Below are 19,459 nucleotides of genomic sequence, written 5' to 3' on the forward strand. Positions count from 1 at the left end.
TGGCTAATGTGGGTCCTGGGGAATCAAACCTGGTCCTTTGGCTTTGCGGGCAAACGCCTTAACCACTAAGCCCAAAGCATTATTTATTTATTTATTTATTTATTTGAGAGCGTCAGACACAGAGAGAAAGACAGATAGAGGGAGAGAGAGGGTGGGCGCACCAGGGCTTCCAGCCACTGCAAAGGAACTCCAGACGCGTGCGCCACCTTGTGCATCTGGCTAACGTGGGACCTGGGGAACCGAGCCTCGAACCGGGGTCCTTAGGCTTCACAGGCAAGCGCTTAACTGCTAAGCCATCTCTCCAGCCCCCAAAGCATTTTTTTACATACTTCCTTATATGTCACTATGCCTCTGTGTGTGTCCCCGTGCATGTTCGTGTGTGGGGAAGGGGCTTGTAATATGCAGAGGTCGCAGAGTGTCTCTCAAAGCAGGACTTGTAGTGTTTGTGCCTGACTCATTTCTTCTCCAGTCCAAGAAATCACACTGTTAGGATTAATGTTGGAATTTGTCCTTTTTCTTTTTGCCTGGGCAACTCCTGCCGCCCTTTTAGGCTTAATTGAAATTCCAGCCACAGGCAAGAGGAGATGCATCCTATGTTATGGTTATTTATATCCAGATACATTATTTTTGTGCTCTTATGTCCAAAATCTTTTAAGGTTGTAATTGTGTCATGTTCCTTTCCTATTCTGCTTTGGGGAAACAATATGATGTCATAGAAAGTAGCCTGGGATTACCATGAGTGAATGTGGCCCATTGTAAAATTGTAAATTCTCTTAAATCATTCTTAGATTCTGTTTTTTTTTTTTTCTTTCTTTTTTTGGTTTTTCGAGATAGGATTTCAGTGTAATCCAGGCTCGCCTGGAATTCACTATGGAGTCCCAGGGTGGCCTTGAACTCACGATGATCCTCCTACCTCTGCCTCCCGAGTGCTGGGATTAAAGGCGTGCGCCACCACACCCAGCCTGAGATTCTGTTTTGATTTTTTTGTCACTCCGTTGCATCATTCTCAAGTGTGAACTTTATAGATAACATTGTTTTCATGTCAGGAGTACTACTGTCACCATTGACAGGCTACAGTGAGACACCCCTGGTCTAAAGGCTGCTGTGATAGTTTCTAACTTGTCTCATTGGACCCATGAACGTGTCTAAGTAGCTGGCAGGTACCTACAAAGAATCAATGAAATGATCAGAAATATCTGTGAGATTAGATGATCAATCAAGTAATATTACTCTCTTCCTAGCTTCTGCCAGTGCCTTGTGTGGCTTGCAATCAGTAAAGATAGGTAAATGAATCAATAAATGAAGTAATTACACTCCAATCAATTATATATGCTTAGCACATAGAATTTATAGATACTATGTAATTATGACTTTGATATCAAGATTATGTGTCACAGGTTAGGAGCACATTTTAACTATCCCTGATTAGAAGAAACAGCCTTTCTTTTATTTAATTTCAAATATCCTAAGGTTTGATTTTATTGTCTTTATGCCAAGAGTTAAACAGATGGCTTCTAAATTTTACCCCAACCACCCCCCGATTCCCCCACCCACCAATTCCATTGCTCCTTTCCTGTCTTTCTCCTGCAGTGGTCTCCTCTCCCTCAGGCTCTTTCTCCTGCAGTGGTCTCCTCTCCATTAGGTTCTTTCTCCTGCAGTGGTCTCCTCTCCATTAGGTTCTTTCTCCTGCAGTGGTCTCCTCTCCATCAGGCTCTTTCTCCTGCAGTGGTCTCCTCTCCTTCAGGCTCTTTCTCCTGCAGTGGTCTCCTCTCCTTCAGGCTCTTTCTCCTGCAGTGGTCTCCTCTCCCTCAGGCTCTTTCTCCTGCAGTGGTCTCCTCTCCTTCAGGCTCTTTCTCCTGCAGTGGTCTCCTCTCCTTCAGGCTCTTTCTCCTGCAGTGGTCTCCTCTCCTTCAGGCTCTTTCTCCTGCAGTGGTCTCCTCTCCTTCAGGCTCTTTCTCCTGCAGTGGTCTCCTCTCCCTCAGGCTCTTTCTCCTGCAGTGGTCTCCTCTCCCTCAGGCTCTTTCTCCTGCAGTGGTCTCCTCTCCATTAGGTTCTTTCTCCTGCAGTGGTCTCCTCTCCATTAGGTTCTTTCTCCTGCAGTGGTCTCCTCTCCATTAGGCTCTTTCTCCTGCAGTGGTCTTCTCTCCTTCAGGCTCTTTCTCCTGCAGTGGTCTCCTCTCCCTCAGGCTCTTTCTCCTGCAGTGGTCTCCTCTCCCTCAGGCTCTTTCTCCTGCAGTGGTCTCCTCTCCATTAGGTTCTTTCTCCTGTAGTGGTCTCCTCTCCTTCAGGCTCTTTCTCCTGCAGTGGTCTCCTCTCCTTCAGGCTCTTTCTCCTGCAGTGGTCTCCTCTCCTTCAGGCTCTTTCTCCTGCAGTGGTCTCCTCTCCTTCAGGCTCTTTCTCCTGCAGTGGTCTTCTCTCCTTCAGGCTCTTTCTCCTGCAGTGGTCTCCTCTCCCTCAGGCTCTTTCTCCTGCAGTGGTCTCCTCTCCCTCAGGCTCTTTCTCCTGCAGTGGTCTCCTCTCCATTAGGTTCTTTCTCCTGCAGTGGTCTCCTCTCCCTCAGGCTCTTTCTCCTGCAGTGGTCTCCTCTCCATCAGGCTCTTTCTCCTGCAGTGGTCTCCTCTCCTTCAGGCTCTTTCTCCTGCAGTGGTCTCCTCTCCTTCAGGCTCTTTCTCCTGCAGTGGTCTCCTCTCCCTCAGGCTCTTTCTCCTGCAGTGGTCTCCTCTCCTTCAGGCTCTTTCTCCTGCAGTGGTCTCCTCTCCTTCAGGCTCTTTCTCCTGCAGTGGTCTCCTCTCCTTCAGGCTCTTTCTCCTGCAGTGGTCTCCTCTCCTTCAGGCTCTTTCTCCTGCAGTGGTCTCCTCTCCCTCAGGCTCTTTCTCCTGCAGTGGTCTCCTCTCCCTCAGGCTCTTTCTCCTGCAGTGGTCTCCTCTCCATTAGGTTCTTTCTCCTGCAGTGGTCTCCTCTCCATTAGGCTCTTTCTCCTGCAGTGGTCTTCTCTCCTTCAGGCTCTTTCTCCTGCAGTGGTCTCCTCTCCCTCAGGCTCTTTCTCCTGCAGTGGTCTCCTCTCCCTCAGGCTCTTTCTCCTGCAGTGGTCTCCTCTCCATTAGGTTCTTTCTCCTGTAGTGGTCTCCTCTCCCTCAGGCTCTTTCTCCTGCAGTGGTCTCCTCTCCTTCAGGTTCTTTCTCCTGCAGTGGTCTCCTCTCCATTAGGTTCTTTCTCCTGCAGTGGTCTCCTCTCCATTAGGTTCTTTCTCCTGCAGTGGTCTCCTCTCCATCTGGCTCTTTCTCCTGCAGTGGTCTCCTCTCCATCAGGCTCTTTCTCCTGCAGTGGTCTCCTCTCCCTCAGGCTCTTTCTCCTGCAGTGGTCTCCTCTCCTTCAGGCTCTTTCTCCTGCAGTGGTCTCCTCTCCTTCAGGCTCTTTCTCCTGCAGTGGTCTTCTCTCCATCAGGCTCTTTCTCCTGCAGTGGTCTCCTCTCCTTCAGGCTCTTTCTCCTGCAGTGGTCTCCTCTCCCTCAGGCTCTTTCTCCTGCAGTGGTCTCCTCTCCTTCAGGCTCTTTCTCCTGCAGTGGTCTCCTCTCCTTCAGGCTCTTTCTCCTGCAGTGGTCTCCTCTCCCTCAGGCTCTTTCTCCTGCAGTGGTCTCCTCTCCATTAGGTTCTTTCTCCTGCAGTGGTCTCCTCTCCATCTGGCTCTTTCTCCTGCAGTGGTCTCCTCTCCATCAGGCTCTTTCTCCTGCAGTGGTCTCCTCTCCATCAGGCTCTTTCTCCTGCAGTGGTCTCCTCTCCTTCAGGCTCTTTCTCCTGCAGTGGTCTCCTCTCCTTCAGGCTCTTTCTCCTGCAGTGGTCTCCTCTCCCTCAGGCTCTTTCTCCTGCAGTGGTCTCCTCTCCCTCAGGCTCTTTCTCCTGCAGTGGTCTCCTCTCCCTCAGGCTCTTTCTCCTGCAGTGGTCTCCTCTCCTTCAGGTTCTTTCTCCTGCAGTGGTCTCCTCTCCATTAGGTTCTTTCTCCTGCAGTGGTCTCCTCTCCATTAGGTTCTTTCTCCTGCAGTGGTCTCCTCTCCATCTGGCTCTTTCTCCTGCAGTGGTCTCCTCTCCATCAGGCTCTTTCTCCTGCAGTGGTCTCCTCTCCTTCAGGCTCTTTCTCCTGCAGTGGTCTCCTCTCCTTCAGGCTCTTTCTCCTGCAGTGGTCTCCTCTCCATCAGGCTCTTTCTCCTGCAGTGGTCTCCTCTCCTTCAGGCTCTTTCTCCTGCAGTGGTCTCCTCTCCCTCAGGCTCTTTCTCCTGCAGTGGTCTCCTCTCCTTCAGGCTCTTTCTCCTGCAGTGGTCTCCTCTCCTTCAGGCTCTTTCTCCTGCAGTGGTCTCCTCTCCCTCAGGCTCTTTCTCCTGCAGTGGTCTCCTCTCCATTAGGTTCTTTCTCCTGCAGTGGTCTCCTCTCCATCTGGCTCTTTCTCCTGCAGTGGTCTCCTCTCCTTCAGGCTCTTTCTCCTGCAGTGGTCTCCTCTCCATCAGCCTCTTTCTCCTGTAGTGGTCTTCTCTCCTTCAGGCTCTTTCTCCTGCAGTGGTCTCCTCTCCATCAGGTTCTTTCTCCTGCAGTGGTCTCCTCTCCTTCAGGCTCTTTCTCCTGCAGTGGTCTCCTCTCCATCAGGCTCTTTCTCCTGCAGTGGTCTCCTCTCCATCAGGCTCTTTCTCCTGCAGTGGTCTCCTCTCCATCAGGCTCTTTCTCCTGCAGTGGTCTCCTCTCCATCAGGCTCTTTCTCCTGCAGTGGTCTCCTCTCCTTCAGGCTCTTTCTCCTGCAGTGGTCTCCTCTCCATCAGGCTCTTTCTCCTGCAGTGGTCTCCTCTCCATCAGGCTCTTTCTCCTGCAGTGGTCTCCTCTCCATCAGGCTCTTTCTCCTGCAGTGGTCTCCTCTCCTTCAGGCTCTTTCTCCTGCAGTAGTCTCCTCTCCATCAGGCTCTTTCTCCTGCAGTGGTCTCCTCTCCATCAGGCTCTTTCTCCTGCAGTGGTCTCCTCTCCATCAGGCTCTTTCTCCTGCAGTGGTCTCCTCTCCATCAGGCTCTTTCTCCTGCAGTAGTCTCCTCTCCATCAGGCTCTTTCTCCTGCAGTGGTCTCCTCTCCATCAGGCTCTTTCTCCTGCAGTGGTCTCCTCTCCATCAGGCTCTTTCTCCTGCAGTGGTCTCCTCTCCATCAGGCTCTTTCTCCTGCAGTGGTCTCCTCTCCATCAGGCTCTTTCTCCTGCAGTGGTCTCCTCTCCATCAGGCTCTTTCTCCTGCAGTGGTCTCCTCTCCATCAGGCTCTTTCTCCTGCAGTGGTCTCCTCTCCATCAGGCTCTTTCTCCTGCAGTGGTCTCCTCTCCTTCAGGCTCTTTCTCCTGCAGTGGTCTCCTCTCCATCAGGCTCTTTCTCCTGCAGTGGTCTCCTCTCCATTAGGTTCTTTCTCCTGCAGTGGTCTCCTCTCCATCAGGCTCTTTCTCCTGCAGTGGTCTCCTCTCCATCAGGCTCTTTCTCCTGCAGTGGTCTCCTCTCCTTCAGGCTCTTTCTCCTGCAGTGGTCTCCTCTCCATCAGGCTCTTTCTCCTGCAGTGGTCTCCTCTCCCTCAGGCTCTTTCTCCTGCAGTGGTCTCCTCTCCATCAGGCTCTTTCTCCTGCAGTGGTCTCCTCTCCTTCAGGCTCTTTCTCCTGCAGTGGTCTCCTCTCCATCAGGCTCTTTCTCCTGCAGTGGTCTCCTCTCCATCAGGCTCTTTCTCCTGCAGTGGTCTCCTCTCCATCAGGCTCTTTCTCCTGCAGTGGTCTCCTCTCCATCAGGCTCTTTCTCCTGCAGTGGTCTCCTCTCCATTAGGCTCTTTCTCCTGCAGTGGTCTCCTCTCCATCAGGCTCTTTCTCCTGCAGTGGTCTCCTCTCCATTAGGTTCTTTCTCCTGCAGTGGTCTCCTCTCCATCAGGCTCTTTCTCCTGCAGTGGTCTCCTCTCCATCAGGCTCTTTCTCCTGCAGTGGTCTCCTCTCCATCAGGTTCTTTCTCCTGCAGTGGTCTCCTCTCCATCAGGCTCTTTCTCCTGCAGTGGTCTCCTCTCCATTAGGTTCTTTCTCCTGCAGTGGTCTCCTCTCCATCAGGTTCTTTCTCCTGCAGTGGTCTCCTCTCCATCAGGCTCTTTCTCCTGCAGTGGTCTCCTCTCCATTAGGCTCTTTCTCCTGCAGTGGTCTCCTCTCCATCAGGTTCTTTCTCCTGCAGTGGTCTCCTCTCCATCAGGCTCTTTCTCCTGCAGTGGTCTCCTCTCCATTAGGTTCTTTCTCCTGCAGTGGTCTCCTCTCCATCAGGCTCTTTCTCCTGCAGTGGTCTCCTCTCCATCAGGCTCTTTCTCCTGCAGTGGTCTCCTCTCCATCAGGCTCTTTCTCCTGCAGTGGTCTCCTCTCCATCAGGCTCTTTCTCCTGCAGTGGTCTCCTCTCCTTCAGGCTCTTTCTCCTGCAGTGGTCTTCTCTCCTTCAGGCTCTTTCTCCTGCAGTGGTCTCCTCTCCATCAGGCTCTTTCTCCTGCAGTGGTCTCCTCTCCATCAGGCTCTTTCTCCTGCAGTGGTCTCCTCTCCCTCAGGCTCTTTCTCCTGCAGTGGTCTCCTCTCCTTCAGGCTCTTTCTCCTGCAGTGGTCTCCTCTCCTTCAGGCTCTTTCTCCTGCAGTGGTCTCCTCTCCTTCAGGCTCTTTCTCCTGCAGTGGTCTCCTCTCCATCAGGCTCTTTCTCCTGCAGTGGTCTCCTCTCCTTCAGGCTCTTTCTCCTGCAGTGGTCTCCTCTCCATCAGGCTCTTTCTCCTGCAGTGGTCTCCTCTCCATCAGGCTCTTTCTCCTGCAGTGGTCTCCTCTCCATTAGGTTCTTTCTCCTGCAGTGGTCTTCTCTCCATTAGGCTCTTTCTCCTGCAGTGGTCTCCTCTCCTTCAGGCTCTTTCTCCTGCAGTGGTCTCCTCTCCATCAGGCTCTTTCTCCTGCAGTGGTCTCCTCTCCTTCAGGCTCTTTCTCCTGCAGTGGTCTCCTCTCCATCAGGCTCTTTCTCCTGCAGTGGTCTCCTCTCCTTCAGGCTCTTTCTCCTGCAGTGGTCTCCTCTCCATCAGGCTCTTTCTCCTGCAGTGGTCTCCTCTCCATCAGGCTCTTTCTCCTGCAGTGGTCTCCTCTCCATCAGGCTCTTTCTCCTGCAGTAGTCTCCTCTCCATCAGGCTCTTTCTCCTGCAGTGGTCTCCTCTCCATCAGGCTCTTTCTCCTGCAGTGGTCTCCTCTCCCTCAGGCTCTTTCTCCTGCAGTGGTCTCCTCTCCCTGAGGCTCTTTCTCCTGCAGTGGTCTCCTCTCCTTCAGGCTCTTTCTCCTGCAGTGGTCTCCTCTCCATCAGGCTCTTTCTCCTGCAGTGGTCTCCTCTCCATCAGGCTCTTTCTCCTGCAGTGGTCTCCTCTCCTTCAGGCTCTTTCTCCTGCAGTGGTCTCCTCTCCATCAGGCTCTTTCTCCTGCAGTGGTCTCCTCTCCTTCAGGCTCTTTCTCCTGCAGTGGTCTCCTCTCCATCAGGCTCTTTCTCCTGCAGTGGTCTCCTCTCCATCAGGCTCTTTCTCCTGCAGTAGTCTCCTCTCCATCAGGCTCTTTCTCCTGCAGTGGTCTCCTCTCCATCAGGCTCTTTCTCCTGCAGTGGTCTCCTCTCCTTCAGGCTCTTTCTCCTGCAGTGGTCTTCTCTCCATCAGGCTCTTTCTCCTGCAGTGGTCTCCTCTCCTTCAGGCTCTTTCTCCTGCAGTGGTCTCCTCTCCTTCAGGCTCTTTCTCCTGCAGTGGTCTCCTCTCCTTCAGGCTCTTTCTCCTGCAGTGGTCTCCTCTCCTTCAGGCTCTTTCTCCTGCAGTGGTCTCCTCTCCATCAGGCTCTTTCTCCTGCAGTGGTCTCCTCTCCATCAGGCTCTTTCTCCTGCAGTGGTCTCTCTCCTTCAGGCTCTTTCTCCTGCAGTGGTCTCCTCTCCTTCAGGCTCTTTCTCCTGCAGTGGTCTCCTCTCCCTCAGGCTCTTTCTCCTGTAGTGGTCTTCTCTCCATCAGGCTCTTTCTCCTGCAGTGGTCTTCTCTCCATCAGGCTCTTTCTCCTGCAGTGGTCTCCTCTCCTTCAGGCTCTTTCTCCTGCAGTGGTCTCCTCTCCCTCAGGCTCTTTCTCCTGCAGTGGTCTTCTCTCCATCAGGCTCTTTCTCCTGCAGTGGTCTCCTCTCCATCAGGCTCTTTCTCCTGCAGTGGTCTCCTCTCCATCAGGCTCTTTCTCCTGCAGTGGTCTCCTCTCCTTCAGGCTCTTTCTCCTGCAGTGGTCTCTCCATCAGCGTCTTTCTCCTGCAGTGGTCTCCTCTCCTTCAGGCTCTTTCTCCTGCAGTAGTCTCCTCTCCTTCAGGCTCTTTCTCCTGCAGTGGTCTCCTCTCCATCAGGCTCTTTCTCCTGCAGTGGTCTCCTCTCCTTCAGGCTCTTTCTCCTGCAGTAGTCTCCTCTCCATCAGGCTCTTTCTCCTGCAGTGGTCTCCTCTCCCTCAGGCTCTTTCTCCTGCAGTGGTCTCCTCTCCTTCAGGCTCTTTCTCCTGCAGTGGTCTCCTCTCCCTCAGGCTCTTTCTCCTGCAGTGGTCTCCTCTCCTTCAGGCTCTTTCTCCTGCAGTGGTCTCCTCTCCATCAGGCTCTTTCTCCTGTAGTGGTCTCCTCTCCCTCAGGCTCTTTCTCCTGCAGTGGTCTCCTCTCCATCAGGCTCTTTCTCCTGCAGTAGTCTCCTCTCCATCAGGCTCTTTCTCCTGCAGTGGTCTCCTCTCCATCAGGCTCTTTCTCCTGCAGTAGTCTCCTCTCCATCAGGCTCTTTCTCCTGCAGTGGTCTCCTCTCCTTCAGGCTCTTTCTCCTGCAGTGGTCTCCTCTCCTTCAGGCTCTTTCTCCTGCAGTGGTCTTCTCTCCTTCAGGCTCTTTCTCCTGCAGTGGTCTTCTCTCCATCAGGCTCTTTCTCCTGCAGTGGTCTCCTCTCCATCAGGCTCTTTCTCCTGCAGTGGTCTCCTCTCCTTCAGGCTCTTTCTCCTGCAGTGGTCTCCTCTCCTTCAGGCTCTTTCTCCTGCAGTGGTCTCCTCTCCTTCAGGCTCTTTCTCCTGCAGTGGTCTTCTCTCCTTCAGGCTCTTTCTCCTGCAGTGGTCTCCTCTCCATCAGGCTCTTTCTCCTGCAGTGGTCTCCTCTCCTTCAGGCTCTTTCTCCTGCAGTGGTCTCCTCTCCATCAGGCTCTTTCTCCTGCAGTGGTCTCCTCTCCTTCAGGCTCTTTCTCCTGCAGTGGTCTCCTCTCCTTCAGGCTCTTTCTCCTGCAGTGGTCTCCTCTCCATCAGGCTCTTTCTCCTGCAGTGGTCTCCTCTCCTTCAGGCTCTTTCTCCTGCAGTAGTCTTCTCTCCATCAGGCTCTTTCTCCTGCAGTGGTCTCCTCTCCATCAGGCTCTTTCTCCTGCAGTGGTCTTCTCTCCTTCAGGCTCTTTCTCCTGCAGTGGTCTCCTCTCCATCAGGCTCTTTCTCCTGCAGTGGTCTTCTCTCCTTCAGGCTCTTTCTCCTGCAGTGGTCTCCTCTCCTTCAGGCTCTTTCTCCTGCAGTGGTCTCCTCTCCATCAGGCTCTTTCTCCTGCAGTGGTCTCCTCTCCTTCAGGCTCTTTCTCCTGCAGTGGTCTCCTCTCCATTAGGTTCTTTCTCCTGCAGTGGTCTCCTCTCCTTCAGGCTCTTTCTCCTGCAGTGGTCTCCTCTCCATCAGGCTCTTTCTCCTGCAGTGGTCTCCTCTCCATCAGGCTCTTTCTCCTGCAGTGGTCTCCTCTCCTTCAGGCTCTTTCTCCTGCAGTGGTCTCCTCTCCATCAGGCTCTTTCTCCTGCAGTAGTCTCCTCTCCATCAGGCTCTTTCTCCTGCAGTGGTCTTCTCTCCTTCAGGCTCTTTCTCTTGCAGTGGTCTCCTCTCCTTCAGGCTCTTTCTCCTGCAGTGGTCTCCTCTCCATTAGGTTCTTTCTCCTGCAGTGGTCTCCTCTCCTTCAGGCTCTTTCTCCTGCAGTGGTCTCCTCTCCATCAGGCTCTTTCTCCTGCAGTGGTCTCCTTTCCATCAGGCTCTTTCTCCTGCAGTGGTCTCCTCTCCATTAGGTTCTTTCTCCTGCAGTGGTCTCCTCTCCATCAGGCTCTTTCTCCTGCAGTGGTCTCCTCTCCATCAGGCTCTTTCTCCTGCAGTGGTTTCCTCTCCATCAGGCTCTTTCTCCTGCAGTGGTCTCCTCTCCATCAGGCTCTTTCTCCTGCAGTGGTTTCCTCTCCATCAGGCTCTTTCTCCTGCAGTGGTCTCCTCTCCTTCAGGCTCTTTCTCCTGCAGTGGTCTCCTCTCCATTAGGTTCTTTCTCCTGCAGTGGTCTCCTCTCCTTCAGGCTCTTTCTCTTGCAGTGGTCTCCTCTCCATCAGGCTCTTTCTCCTGCAGTGGTCTCCTCTCCATCAGGCTCTTTCTCCTGCAGTGGTCTCCTCTCCTTCAGGCTCTTTCTCCTGCAGTGGTCTCCTCTCCATCAGGCTCTTTCTCCTGCAGTGGTCTCCTCTCCTTCAGGCTCTTTCTCCTGCAGTGGTCTCCTCTCCATCAGGCTCTTTCTCCTGCAGTAGTCTCCTCTCCATCAGGCTCTTTCTCCTGCAGTGGTCTCCTCTCCATTAGGTTCTTTCTCCTGCAGTGGTCTCCTCTCCTTCAGGCTCTTTCTCCTGCAGTGGTCTCCTCTCCATCAGGCTCTTTCTCCTGCAGTGGTCTCCTTTCCATCAGGCTCTTTCTCCTGCAGTGGTCTCCTCTCCATTAGGTTCTTTCTCCTGCAGTGGTCTCCTCTCCATCAGGCTCTTTCTCCTGCAGTGGTCTCCTCTCCATCAGGCTCTTTCTCCTGCAGTGGTCTCCTCTCCATTAGGTTCTTTCTCCTGCAGTGGTCTCCTCTCCATCAGGCTCTTTCTCCTGCAGTGGTCTCCTCTCCATCAGGCTCTTTCTCCTGCAGTGGTCTCCTCTCCATCAGGCTCTTTCTCCTGCAGTAGTCTCCTCTCCATCAGGCTCTTTCTCCTGCAGTGGTCTCCTCTCCATCAGGCTCTTTCTCCTGCAGTGGTCTCCTCTCCCTCAGGCTCTTTCTCCTGCAGTGGTCTCCTCTCCATCAGGCTCTTTCTCCTGCAGTGGTCTCCTCTCCTTCAGGCTCTTTCTCCTGCAGTGGTCTTCTCTCCTTCAGGCTCTTTCTCCTGCAGTGGTCTCCTCTCCATCAGGTTCTTTCTCCTGCAGTGGTCTCCTCTCCTCTCCTTCAGGCTCTTTCTCCTGCAGTGGTCTCCTCTCCATCAGGTTCTTTTTGGTGGGCACCTTGGCATTCTTCCAAGTAGAGCTTTCCAATTTTAGAGTCACAGCGCTGGGAGAACAAGCCACAGATGTGCACTAAAATATACACAGTATGGGTGCAAAGCCATTTCTGAGAGTTTTAACAAAAAAAAAAAAAAAAGATGTTTTGGGGGACTTGGGAAATGGCTTAGCAGTTACATTTGCCTGCAAAGCCTAGGGACCTGGGTTCGATTCCCCAGGACCCATGTAAAACAGATACACAAGGGGGCATATTGTGGGGAGTTCGTATGCAGTGGCTAGAGACCCCTGCATGCCCATTCTCTCTTTCTCTCTACATATCTATCATAAATAAATAAATAAAATATTTTTTGACAAAAGGTGTTTTGTCCTAAAGATGTTTGAAAATTTAGTTTAGTATATTTCCTTTGCTTTGATCTCTTTATCTGTCTTATATTTATCTACCATCTATTTGATATTTATCTATCTATAATCTTTATCTATCTTCTAGCTAGCTATCTGTCATCTATCTATCATATTGATCAATCATCTATCTAATCAAATCTTATCTAATCTGATCTATCTATCTGTCATCTATCACTAGATGATAATGATCTAGGTCTGGTCCAAGAATATTACTTTATTTTTCTCCTGTCACACTGGGATTTGAGAAACTAAACATGTTGATTGAAACATGGACTTTCAAGCTGGGGAGATGGTTCAGTGGCTGCAACATGTGCCACACAAGTGTTGTGACCCATGTAAAAGGCCAGGCATGGTGCATGCCTTGAATCCCAACATAGACCTAGGCAGATCTGCAGGGTTCACAGGCTAGATATTTTATCTGAATGGGTGAGTAAGAGACATGGCTGAGGACACCCAGCATCAGCTTCTGGCTTACACACACACACACATGCTCAATAAAAACACTTCTGGGTCTAGGAAGATGGTTCAGTGGTTAAAGGAACTTGCTTGCAACGTCTGCCAGCCAACCTGGGTTCAATCCCCAAGCTGCCCACATAAACCAGACACAAAAATAAATGGTGCAAGTATATGGCATTCATTTATAAGGGCAAGAGGTCCTGGAGGGCCCTCCCCGCTCCCCACACACAATGCAATAAGTAAAACAAAAATTAACCAGGCATGGTGGCACACACTTTTAATCCTAGCACTCAGGAGGCAGAGGTAGGAAGATCTTTGTGAGTTCAAGGCCAGCCTGGGACTAGAGTAAGTTCCAGGTTAGTTCCAGTGAGGTTCTACCTCGAAAACAAAAACAAAAACAATTTTTTAAAGCACTTATTTTTCACATCTATTTTATAATTACAGATCATAGTTCTAAATTTTTCTATTCAAAATAAGCTTTTATTTCTGTGCTGTGCAATTAAATTTTTTTTTTTTTTGTAATTTAGAATTCAAATAATCTAATAGTACTTAAGACAAAATTTTTTTTTGGCCTAAAGGAGGTCAGAAACTTCACTATTATCAAGTTAGATGTTTTTCAGGGTCAGAGTCATGAATACTGTAGAACAAGTGGGCATTTTAACTCCGTTTTCTCTTTGCTGTGACAAAATACCTGACAAGAGCAACTCAGGGAAGGGAAGGGTTCTTTTGGCTCACCGTCTGAGAGACGCAGTGCATCATGGCCCAGAAGGGGTGGTGGCCGGAGTGGGAGGTGGCGGTGACACACGGGAGGAGGAGGGAGAGAGAGCGCTGCACTCAGCTCGCTTCCTGCTCTTCCACTCTGCATTTAATCCAGACCCTCAGCCCCGGTGCCTGTTTCCTGCCCAGTTAACCTTCTCTGGAAGTTCTCTCACAAACACACACAGAGGTGTATCTCCTAGGTGATTGCAATAAAGATGAGCCTTCACAAATAGTAAGATCAGAATCCCAGCGTGACTGTTGTTCATCACCTATCCCTAGTAAAGTAGAAATGTGGTTTTGTTTTCATTTTTTTTGGCATATGTGTGTCTATGTGTATAAAATAATATTATAGTACCATGTATGGGGTATACATGTGTTTGTACTGGTATGTGGACCCCATGTGGTTTGTGTGTGTGTGTGTGTGTGTGTGTGTGTGTGGACAGGGATGAAAGGAGAATGTCAGGTATCGTCCTTGAGACATGATCTTTCCCTTAACCCAGAGCTGCTGTCTGTCAGCGAGCCTGATCAATTCTCCATTCTCTACCCACTGCAGACCGAGACTACAGAGATGGTGGTCTCAGCCCTGAGAGGCCCTCGTGCTTAAGTGACAAGTACTCTTTACTGTTGAGCCATCTCTCCAGCCAAACACACACACACACACACACACACACACACACATTATTTTCTCTGTATGCTATAGCAGTAGTATGCTGAAAAACCAAAAGAAGGAATATTTGGTGAGTTTGTCCAGTGTAAGTTCTCTATATAGATTTTTAGTGCAAACCAACAGTCTGGAAATGGAAGATGTAGGGTGTGAATTATAGGGTTCTGCTAATTTACTTTCATTGTCTGTTTTTCATGGCCCCTCGCTTGCTGGGTCTTCCTTGTTTTTCAAACTAAAGGGGATATTGATATGATCCCTATCTCAGATCTCAAAATTTCTAGAAGGCCTTACCAAACATTTCATTCCCATTCCTGTTTCAAGTTACTCTCAGTGTGGGATACACATAAGACCTACGCGTGGCAAGTGACTGACAACCTCATAGATGGTCAAGAGAGATTCTCTGGGACAGTGACAGGAGCACCCGTGGTCGATTTTACTAGATTGTTGTTCATTTAAACATGTCCACATTCTTCGTCGGAATTGTCTTTCAGTGGCTACTCTCACAATTCATGACCCATGATCCCCATGGGGGAACCTGGAGATTCAAACCTAAGTTACGAGGCTTCGCTGGCAAGCACCTTAAACACTTAGCAATCTCTCCGGCCCTCATTGCCAGTTTTATTTATTTATTTGTTCTTATTAACAACTTCAATGATTGTAAACAATATCCCATGGTAATGCCCTCCCTTCCCCCACTTTCCCCTTTGGAACTCCATTCTCCATCATATCCCCTCCCCCTACTTAATCAGTCTCTCTTTTATTTTGATGTCATGATCTGTTCCTCCTATTATGATGGTCTTGTGTAGGTAGTGTCTCACTACCAGTGTTTAAACTTCCCTAGTCTTCTGTTCTTCCTCTTTTCTTTGCCAAGCATATCCACCCATTCATCTCCACACATTGTCATTGGACCATTTGTTAACAGATACCTGTTACCTGAGCATTGTGATGCATACCTGTAATATCAGCCCCCTGGGGTCCAAGGCAGGAGGATCTTGAATGTGAGGCCAAAATGTGCCAGATAATGTCTCACAAAAGGTTTTTTCTTGGGTGACTTTAATAAAGGAGACTCAGGGCTGGAGGGATGGTTTAGCAGTTAAGGTATTTGCCTGAAAAGCCAAAGGAGCCAGATTAGATTCCCCTGGACCCATGTTAGCCAGATGCACAAGGGGGAACATACATCTGGAGTTTGTTTTCAGTGGCTGGAGGCCCTGGTGTGCCCATTCTCTCTCTCTCTTTCCCTCTCTCTTTCTCTGTCAAGTAAATAAATAAATAAATAATATTTTTTTTTTAAAAAAAGACTCAGAGAATTTTTTTTTTCTACTTGGTCACTCCATCTGCTTTTAACTACCTTAGAATACTTTATGCCCCTTAAAAGAAATTTCTTGTCTACATGATATGCACTGGTGACCAATGTGCTGTTTGTCCCTTACCTTCCTACTAGACCCAAGGAACTGCAAGTAACACCTGTACCTTACTCTGGTCCTAGGCCCTACTTGGGGCTCAAGAGACTGTCAAAATGCAGGGCTTGCTTCCCTTGGGCATTAGGGGAACCAGCAGCAAAAGCTGTGGTTCTAACTCAGACTCTACTCACCAGCCCCGTTTGCTTCTGAGTCCTTGGGAACACGAGGACTGCAGAGAAGGCCACGCAGGCCACAGTGGCTGTCCCCTTCTGTGGAGTGTCCTGTGGTTGAACAGCCTCATGCCCCCTGCCCTCGCCCACTCGTTCCCTGACGTGGTCAGAAAGCAAATGAAAAGAGGGGTGGATTGTCTGAATTAGATTGGAAACGTTGAATTTTATCTATTTAATTTTTATTTTTTTAAATTTGGGGCTGGAGAAATGGTTCAGTGGTTAAGGCGTTTGTCTGCAAAGCCAAAGGGCTCAGGTTTGATTCCTCAGGACCCACATAAGCCAGATGTACAAGGTGTCTGCCTCTTTCTATCTCTCAAATAAATAAAATAAAAATTAAAAAAAATATTTACTTGGGGGGGGTGCAAAGAAAATGGATGGGTGCACCAGGGTCTCTAACTGCTGCAAACAAACTCAGATGCATGCACCACTCTGTGCATTTGGCTTTATGTGCATACTGAGGATCAAACCAGGGTTGGTCATTAGGCTTTGCAGACAAGTGCCTTAACTGCTGAGCCATCTCTCCAGCCCTGAATTTTATTAAGAAGTACTCTCAAAACCAAATTGAAAGCTGGGTTGTTCTAAGCAACTTTCAAAATGCCAATATTTTTTTCCTACACTGTCATTAACTAAACTGTCTAGTGTGATAAATTTCCTGGTCATACATATATAATACAAATATTAATTTTTAAGTCCCTTCTTCTAATAAAGTGTGCTTGTCACACTTGTTATTAGAAGAAGTTTGGTGCGTCTTTCTTGACGGGCCATGATCATTATTCCATCTGAGGTCTGTGTGCTGCATTGTCCCTATCTTAATGCTCTCTTTGAGTCTTCTGAAATTAATGATTAAAAAACAACAACAACAAAAAAAAAACAAGCCAGGTGTCATGGCTGGTGGCACACACTTTTAATCCCAGCACTCAGGAGGCAGAAGTAGGAGGATTGCCATGAGTTTGAGTCCAGCCTGAGACTGCATAGTGAATTCCAGGTCAGCCTGGGCTAGAGTGAGACCCTACCTTGAATACCCGCCCCCCAGAAAAGCAATGAGATAGGAATCATGGTGCCTGCCGCTACACCACTCAGAAGGATGACAGGAAAATTACAAGTTCAAGACCAGCTTGAGCTGTATAATGAGACCCTGTCTCAAAATATCAAAACCAGACAACCAACCAAATAAGTAAATAATCAGCAGAGAAAAGAAAAAAAGAGCCAGATGTCTTTTCATATCTTTTTCTTTGTTTGCTTTTTATACATTTTTTTTTTTTTTTGGCTAAGATACAAAGAAATGGGCTTCATTATGATGTTTTCGTGAATATACCTTTATACTGGGCTCTTATTCACCCCTCCCACTGCCCTTCCTCATCTTCCCTTTCTCCCTTGTACTGGATCTCATCCCACCCCCACGAAGAGTCTTCCGTTCCGCCTTAATGACCTGTACATTTCCATGATCTCTCTGGTCTCCCTCTGCCTTCTCTGGTTGTGCCCCCTTTGTTCCGTTAACCCCCTTCTTCTGCATGTCGTACGCATTTCTTCTGTCCAGCTCCCACACATTAGAGACAGTTTTGCAGGATTTGTCTCTCTGAGTCTGGCACATGTCACTTCACACAACGATCTCCAGTTCATCTCATTCCCTACATATTCTGTGTAGCTGGATGGGATTCCATTCCGTATATGCACTCACCTTCTTTTTCCTTCTTCCACCTGCCAATGGGCATCCAGGCTCATTCTGCATCTAGCTGTTGCCCATAGAGCAGGTGTCTCTGTTGCTATGTGACTGGGAGTCCGTGCCGTCCTCCCCGGTGGGAATCATGTTGGAGTTCCACTTTTAATTTGTTGAGAAACCTTCATACCGATTTCCATGGTGGCTGCACCGGTCTGAACGTCTACCAGCATTCCCAACGTTCGTGCCATCACCTGTCATGATTTATTTATTTAGTTTCGATGGTGGACATTTGGAATCTCAAAGCAGTTTTAATTTTCATATCAATATGGGCAAATTTTCAGAATACTTATTGCATGCTCATATTTCTCCTTTGCATTTTTTCGTTTCCATCTTTTCTTGCCGTTTTCTTATGGGGGATGAGAATTTGAGCGAGAAAGAATGAGATGAAGGAAAATTGAACAACTTCAAGACAGGGACTATCTTAGTCACACTGTAGCCATCAGGACAACAGAACCAGACTTGGATACCAATCCCTCCTGGAGTCCAATAGCAGTAGTCCTTGTACTTTTCCTGCCGGGGAGTTGAACCTCTGCTGATGAACTGCTGAGAAGGCACTCTGCAGCCTTATTTTTTTTAAATAATATTTTTCTTATTAATTAGTTTTGTACTCAGTGAATACAGTCAAGTTGGTACCATTGTTAGCCTCCTCCCTGTCCTCCCCCTCCCCCTGGCCTCCTTGTTGAGGTATATGGGTCATGCATTGTGGAGTTAGCCCCCAGTTATGGGTAGGAGGAAATGTCTCTGTGTTTCATGACCCAACGTGTGGCTCTGACATTCTTTCCGCCCCCTCTTCCACGAAATTCCCTTGAGCCATGTTGGGTTCATTTTGGGTCTGCTTCAGTGATGAGGTATTGGGAGTGGATCTCAGGGCCTCTTTATCTGTTCAAAACATTCTCTTCACAGGTAAAGATAAGATAAAAGTGTCTGAGGATGACTTGAAGAAACTCCTTCTCATTAAGTGGTGCATTTTGGAAGCCATTCGTTTACGAGCTCCTGGGGTCATTACCAGAAAAGTAGTGAAGCCAGTTAAAATTTTGGTAAGCTTTGGTTTTGTAAAGTAATGAACCTTCTAGCAAGTACATATTTTGCTCATGCATTTTGTGATTTAGATTGACATATTTTTATTAAATACTCAATTTATTATAACAATAAAATTTGTCTATAGGTTATATAGAATATGCTTCAAAATACATATATACTGTAGAAAGCCTAAAACTGACCATTAACATATAGTATTTGACATACACATCATTTTTATGGTGAAAATATTTATGTTCTCAATTTCAAGAGTAAAGTACATTATTATTATCCATAGTAAACTGTAGCTGTGTAATAGATCTCTTGAACCTGTTCCTGTTATTTAAATGGAATTTTGTGTCACTTGGCCAAAAACTTCTCCCATATTTCCCAACCCTAGATAATTGCAACTCACATTTCTGCTCATAGGAGTTCAGTGTTTTGGCTTTTGTTTTGAGATCATGTGCTATTTCCTTCCTGTAACTGTTTTATTTCACTCCACTTAATGTCCTCCAGCTCCATCCATGTTGGTGCAGTTTGGCAGGATTCCCTTCTGTTGAAAGGCTGAATAGTATCGCATAGTGTATGTGCATCTGCATCTAGCATATTCTTTATGCCTCTGTTGGTGGACGCACAGTGAGTGCATACTATGGCGATTGTAAAGCACACCATGGGAGTCATGGGCACAGGACCTCGTTGACATCCTGATTTAATATGCTGTGGAAGCAAAGCTCAGTGGTGGGATAGCTGGGTCCTTTGGTAGCTCTATTTTTAACCTTCTGAGGACCGTCCATGCCTTTTCGCTACATCCTTTTTACCCCCCACCTGCTGTCTTTTGGATAACAGAAGTTCTGACAGATGTGAGGTAATATCTCATTTTGGTTTTGATACCCATTTTCTTGATGATTGAGGATGGGTATTTTATTCTAACCTTGCTGAATAATTTGTATGTCTTCTTTTAAAAAAGTGTCTGCAGGGCTGGTGAGATGGCTTAGTGGTTAAGGCACTTGTTTGCAAAGTCTGAGGACCAAGGTTTGACTCCCCAGAACCCACTGAAGTCAGACGCACAAGGTGACACATGCGTCCAAGGTCACGCACGCACGCAAGGTGGCGCACGCATCTGGAGTTAGTTGTAGTAGCTAGAGGCCCGGTGTGCTAATATTTCTCCACCTCTCTCATAAAAAGAAAGAGAAATGACTAGATTTTTTAGCTTGTCTTAAATTAGATTTTTTTTTTCCTAGGTAGGGTTTCACTCTAGCCCAGGCTGACCTGGCACTCACTATGGAGTCTCAGGGTGGCCTTGAACTCACGGCGATCCTCCTACCTCTGCCTCCCGACTGCTGGGATTAAAGGCGTGCGCCACCACGCGCGGCAGATTGTATTTTTCATTACTGTTGGTTTCCTTGTAAACTCGAGGACGCTTCTTGCAAACACTTTCTCCAGCTCCATAGGCCATTTGCTCAGTGTGGTGATGGCTTCCTGAGCTGTGCCAGGCGT

At 48.7% G+C, this 19,459-nt stretch overlaps 1 protein-coding gene across 3 annotated transcripts in view; it reads left to right on the forward strand.

The window, feature by feature from the left end:
- LOC101617879 (24-hydroxycholesterol 7-alpha-hydroxylase) overlaps positions 1–19,459 on the forward strand; it is an 84,829-nt gene that overhangs the window by 35,291 nt on the left and 30,079 nt on the right. For all 3 annotated transcript variants that reach the window (XM_045157723.1, XR_006638604.1, XR_006638605.1), the window contains exon 8: positions 17,849–17,982. In XM_045157723.1, coding sequence (XP_045013658.1) covers positions 17,849–17,982 — 134 coding nt within the window. The remainder of the gene's footprint in view (positions 1–17,848; positions 17,983–19,459) is intronic.

This window comes from Jaculus jaculus, chromosome 8 (assembly GCF_020740685.1).
Source record: "Jaculus jaculus isolate mJacJac1 chromosome 8, mJacJac1.mat.Y.cur, whole genome shotgun sequence".
In the NCBI taxonomy this organism is placed as follows: domain Eukaryota; kingdom Metazoa; phylum Chordata; class Mammalia; order Rodentia; family Dipodidae; genus Jaculus; species Jaculus jaculus.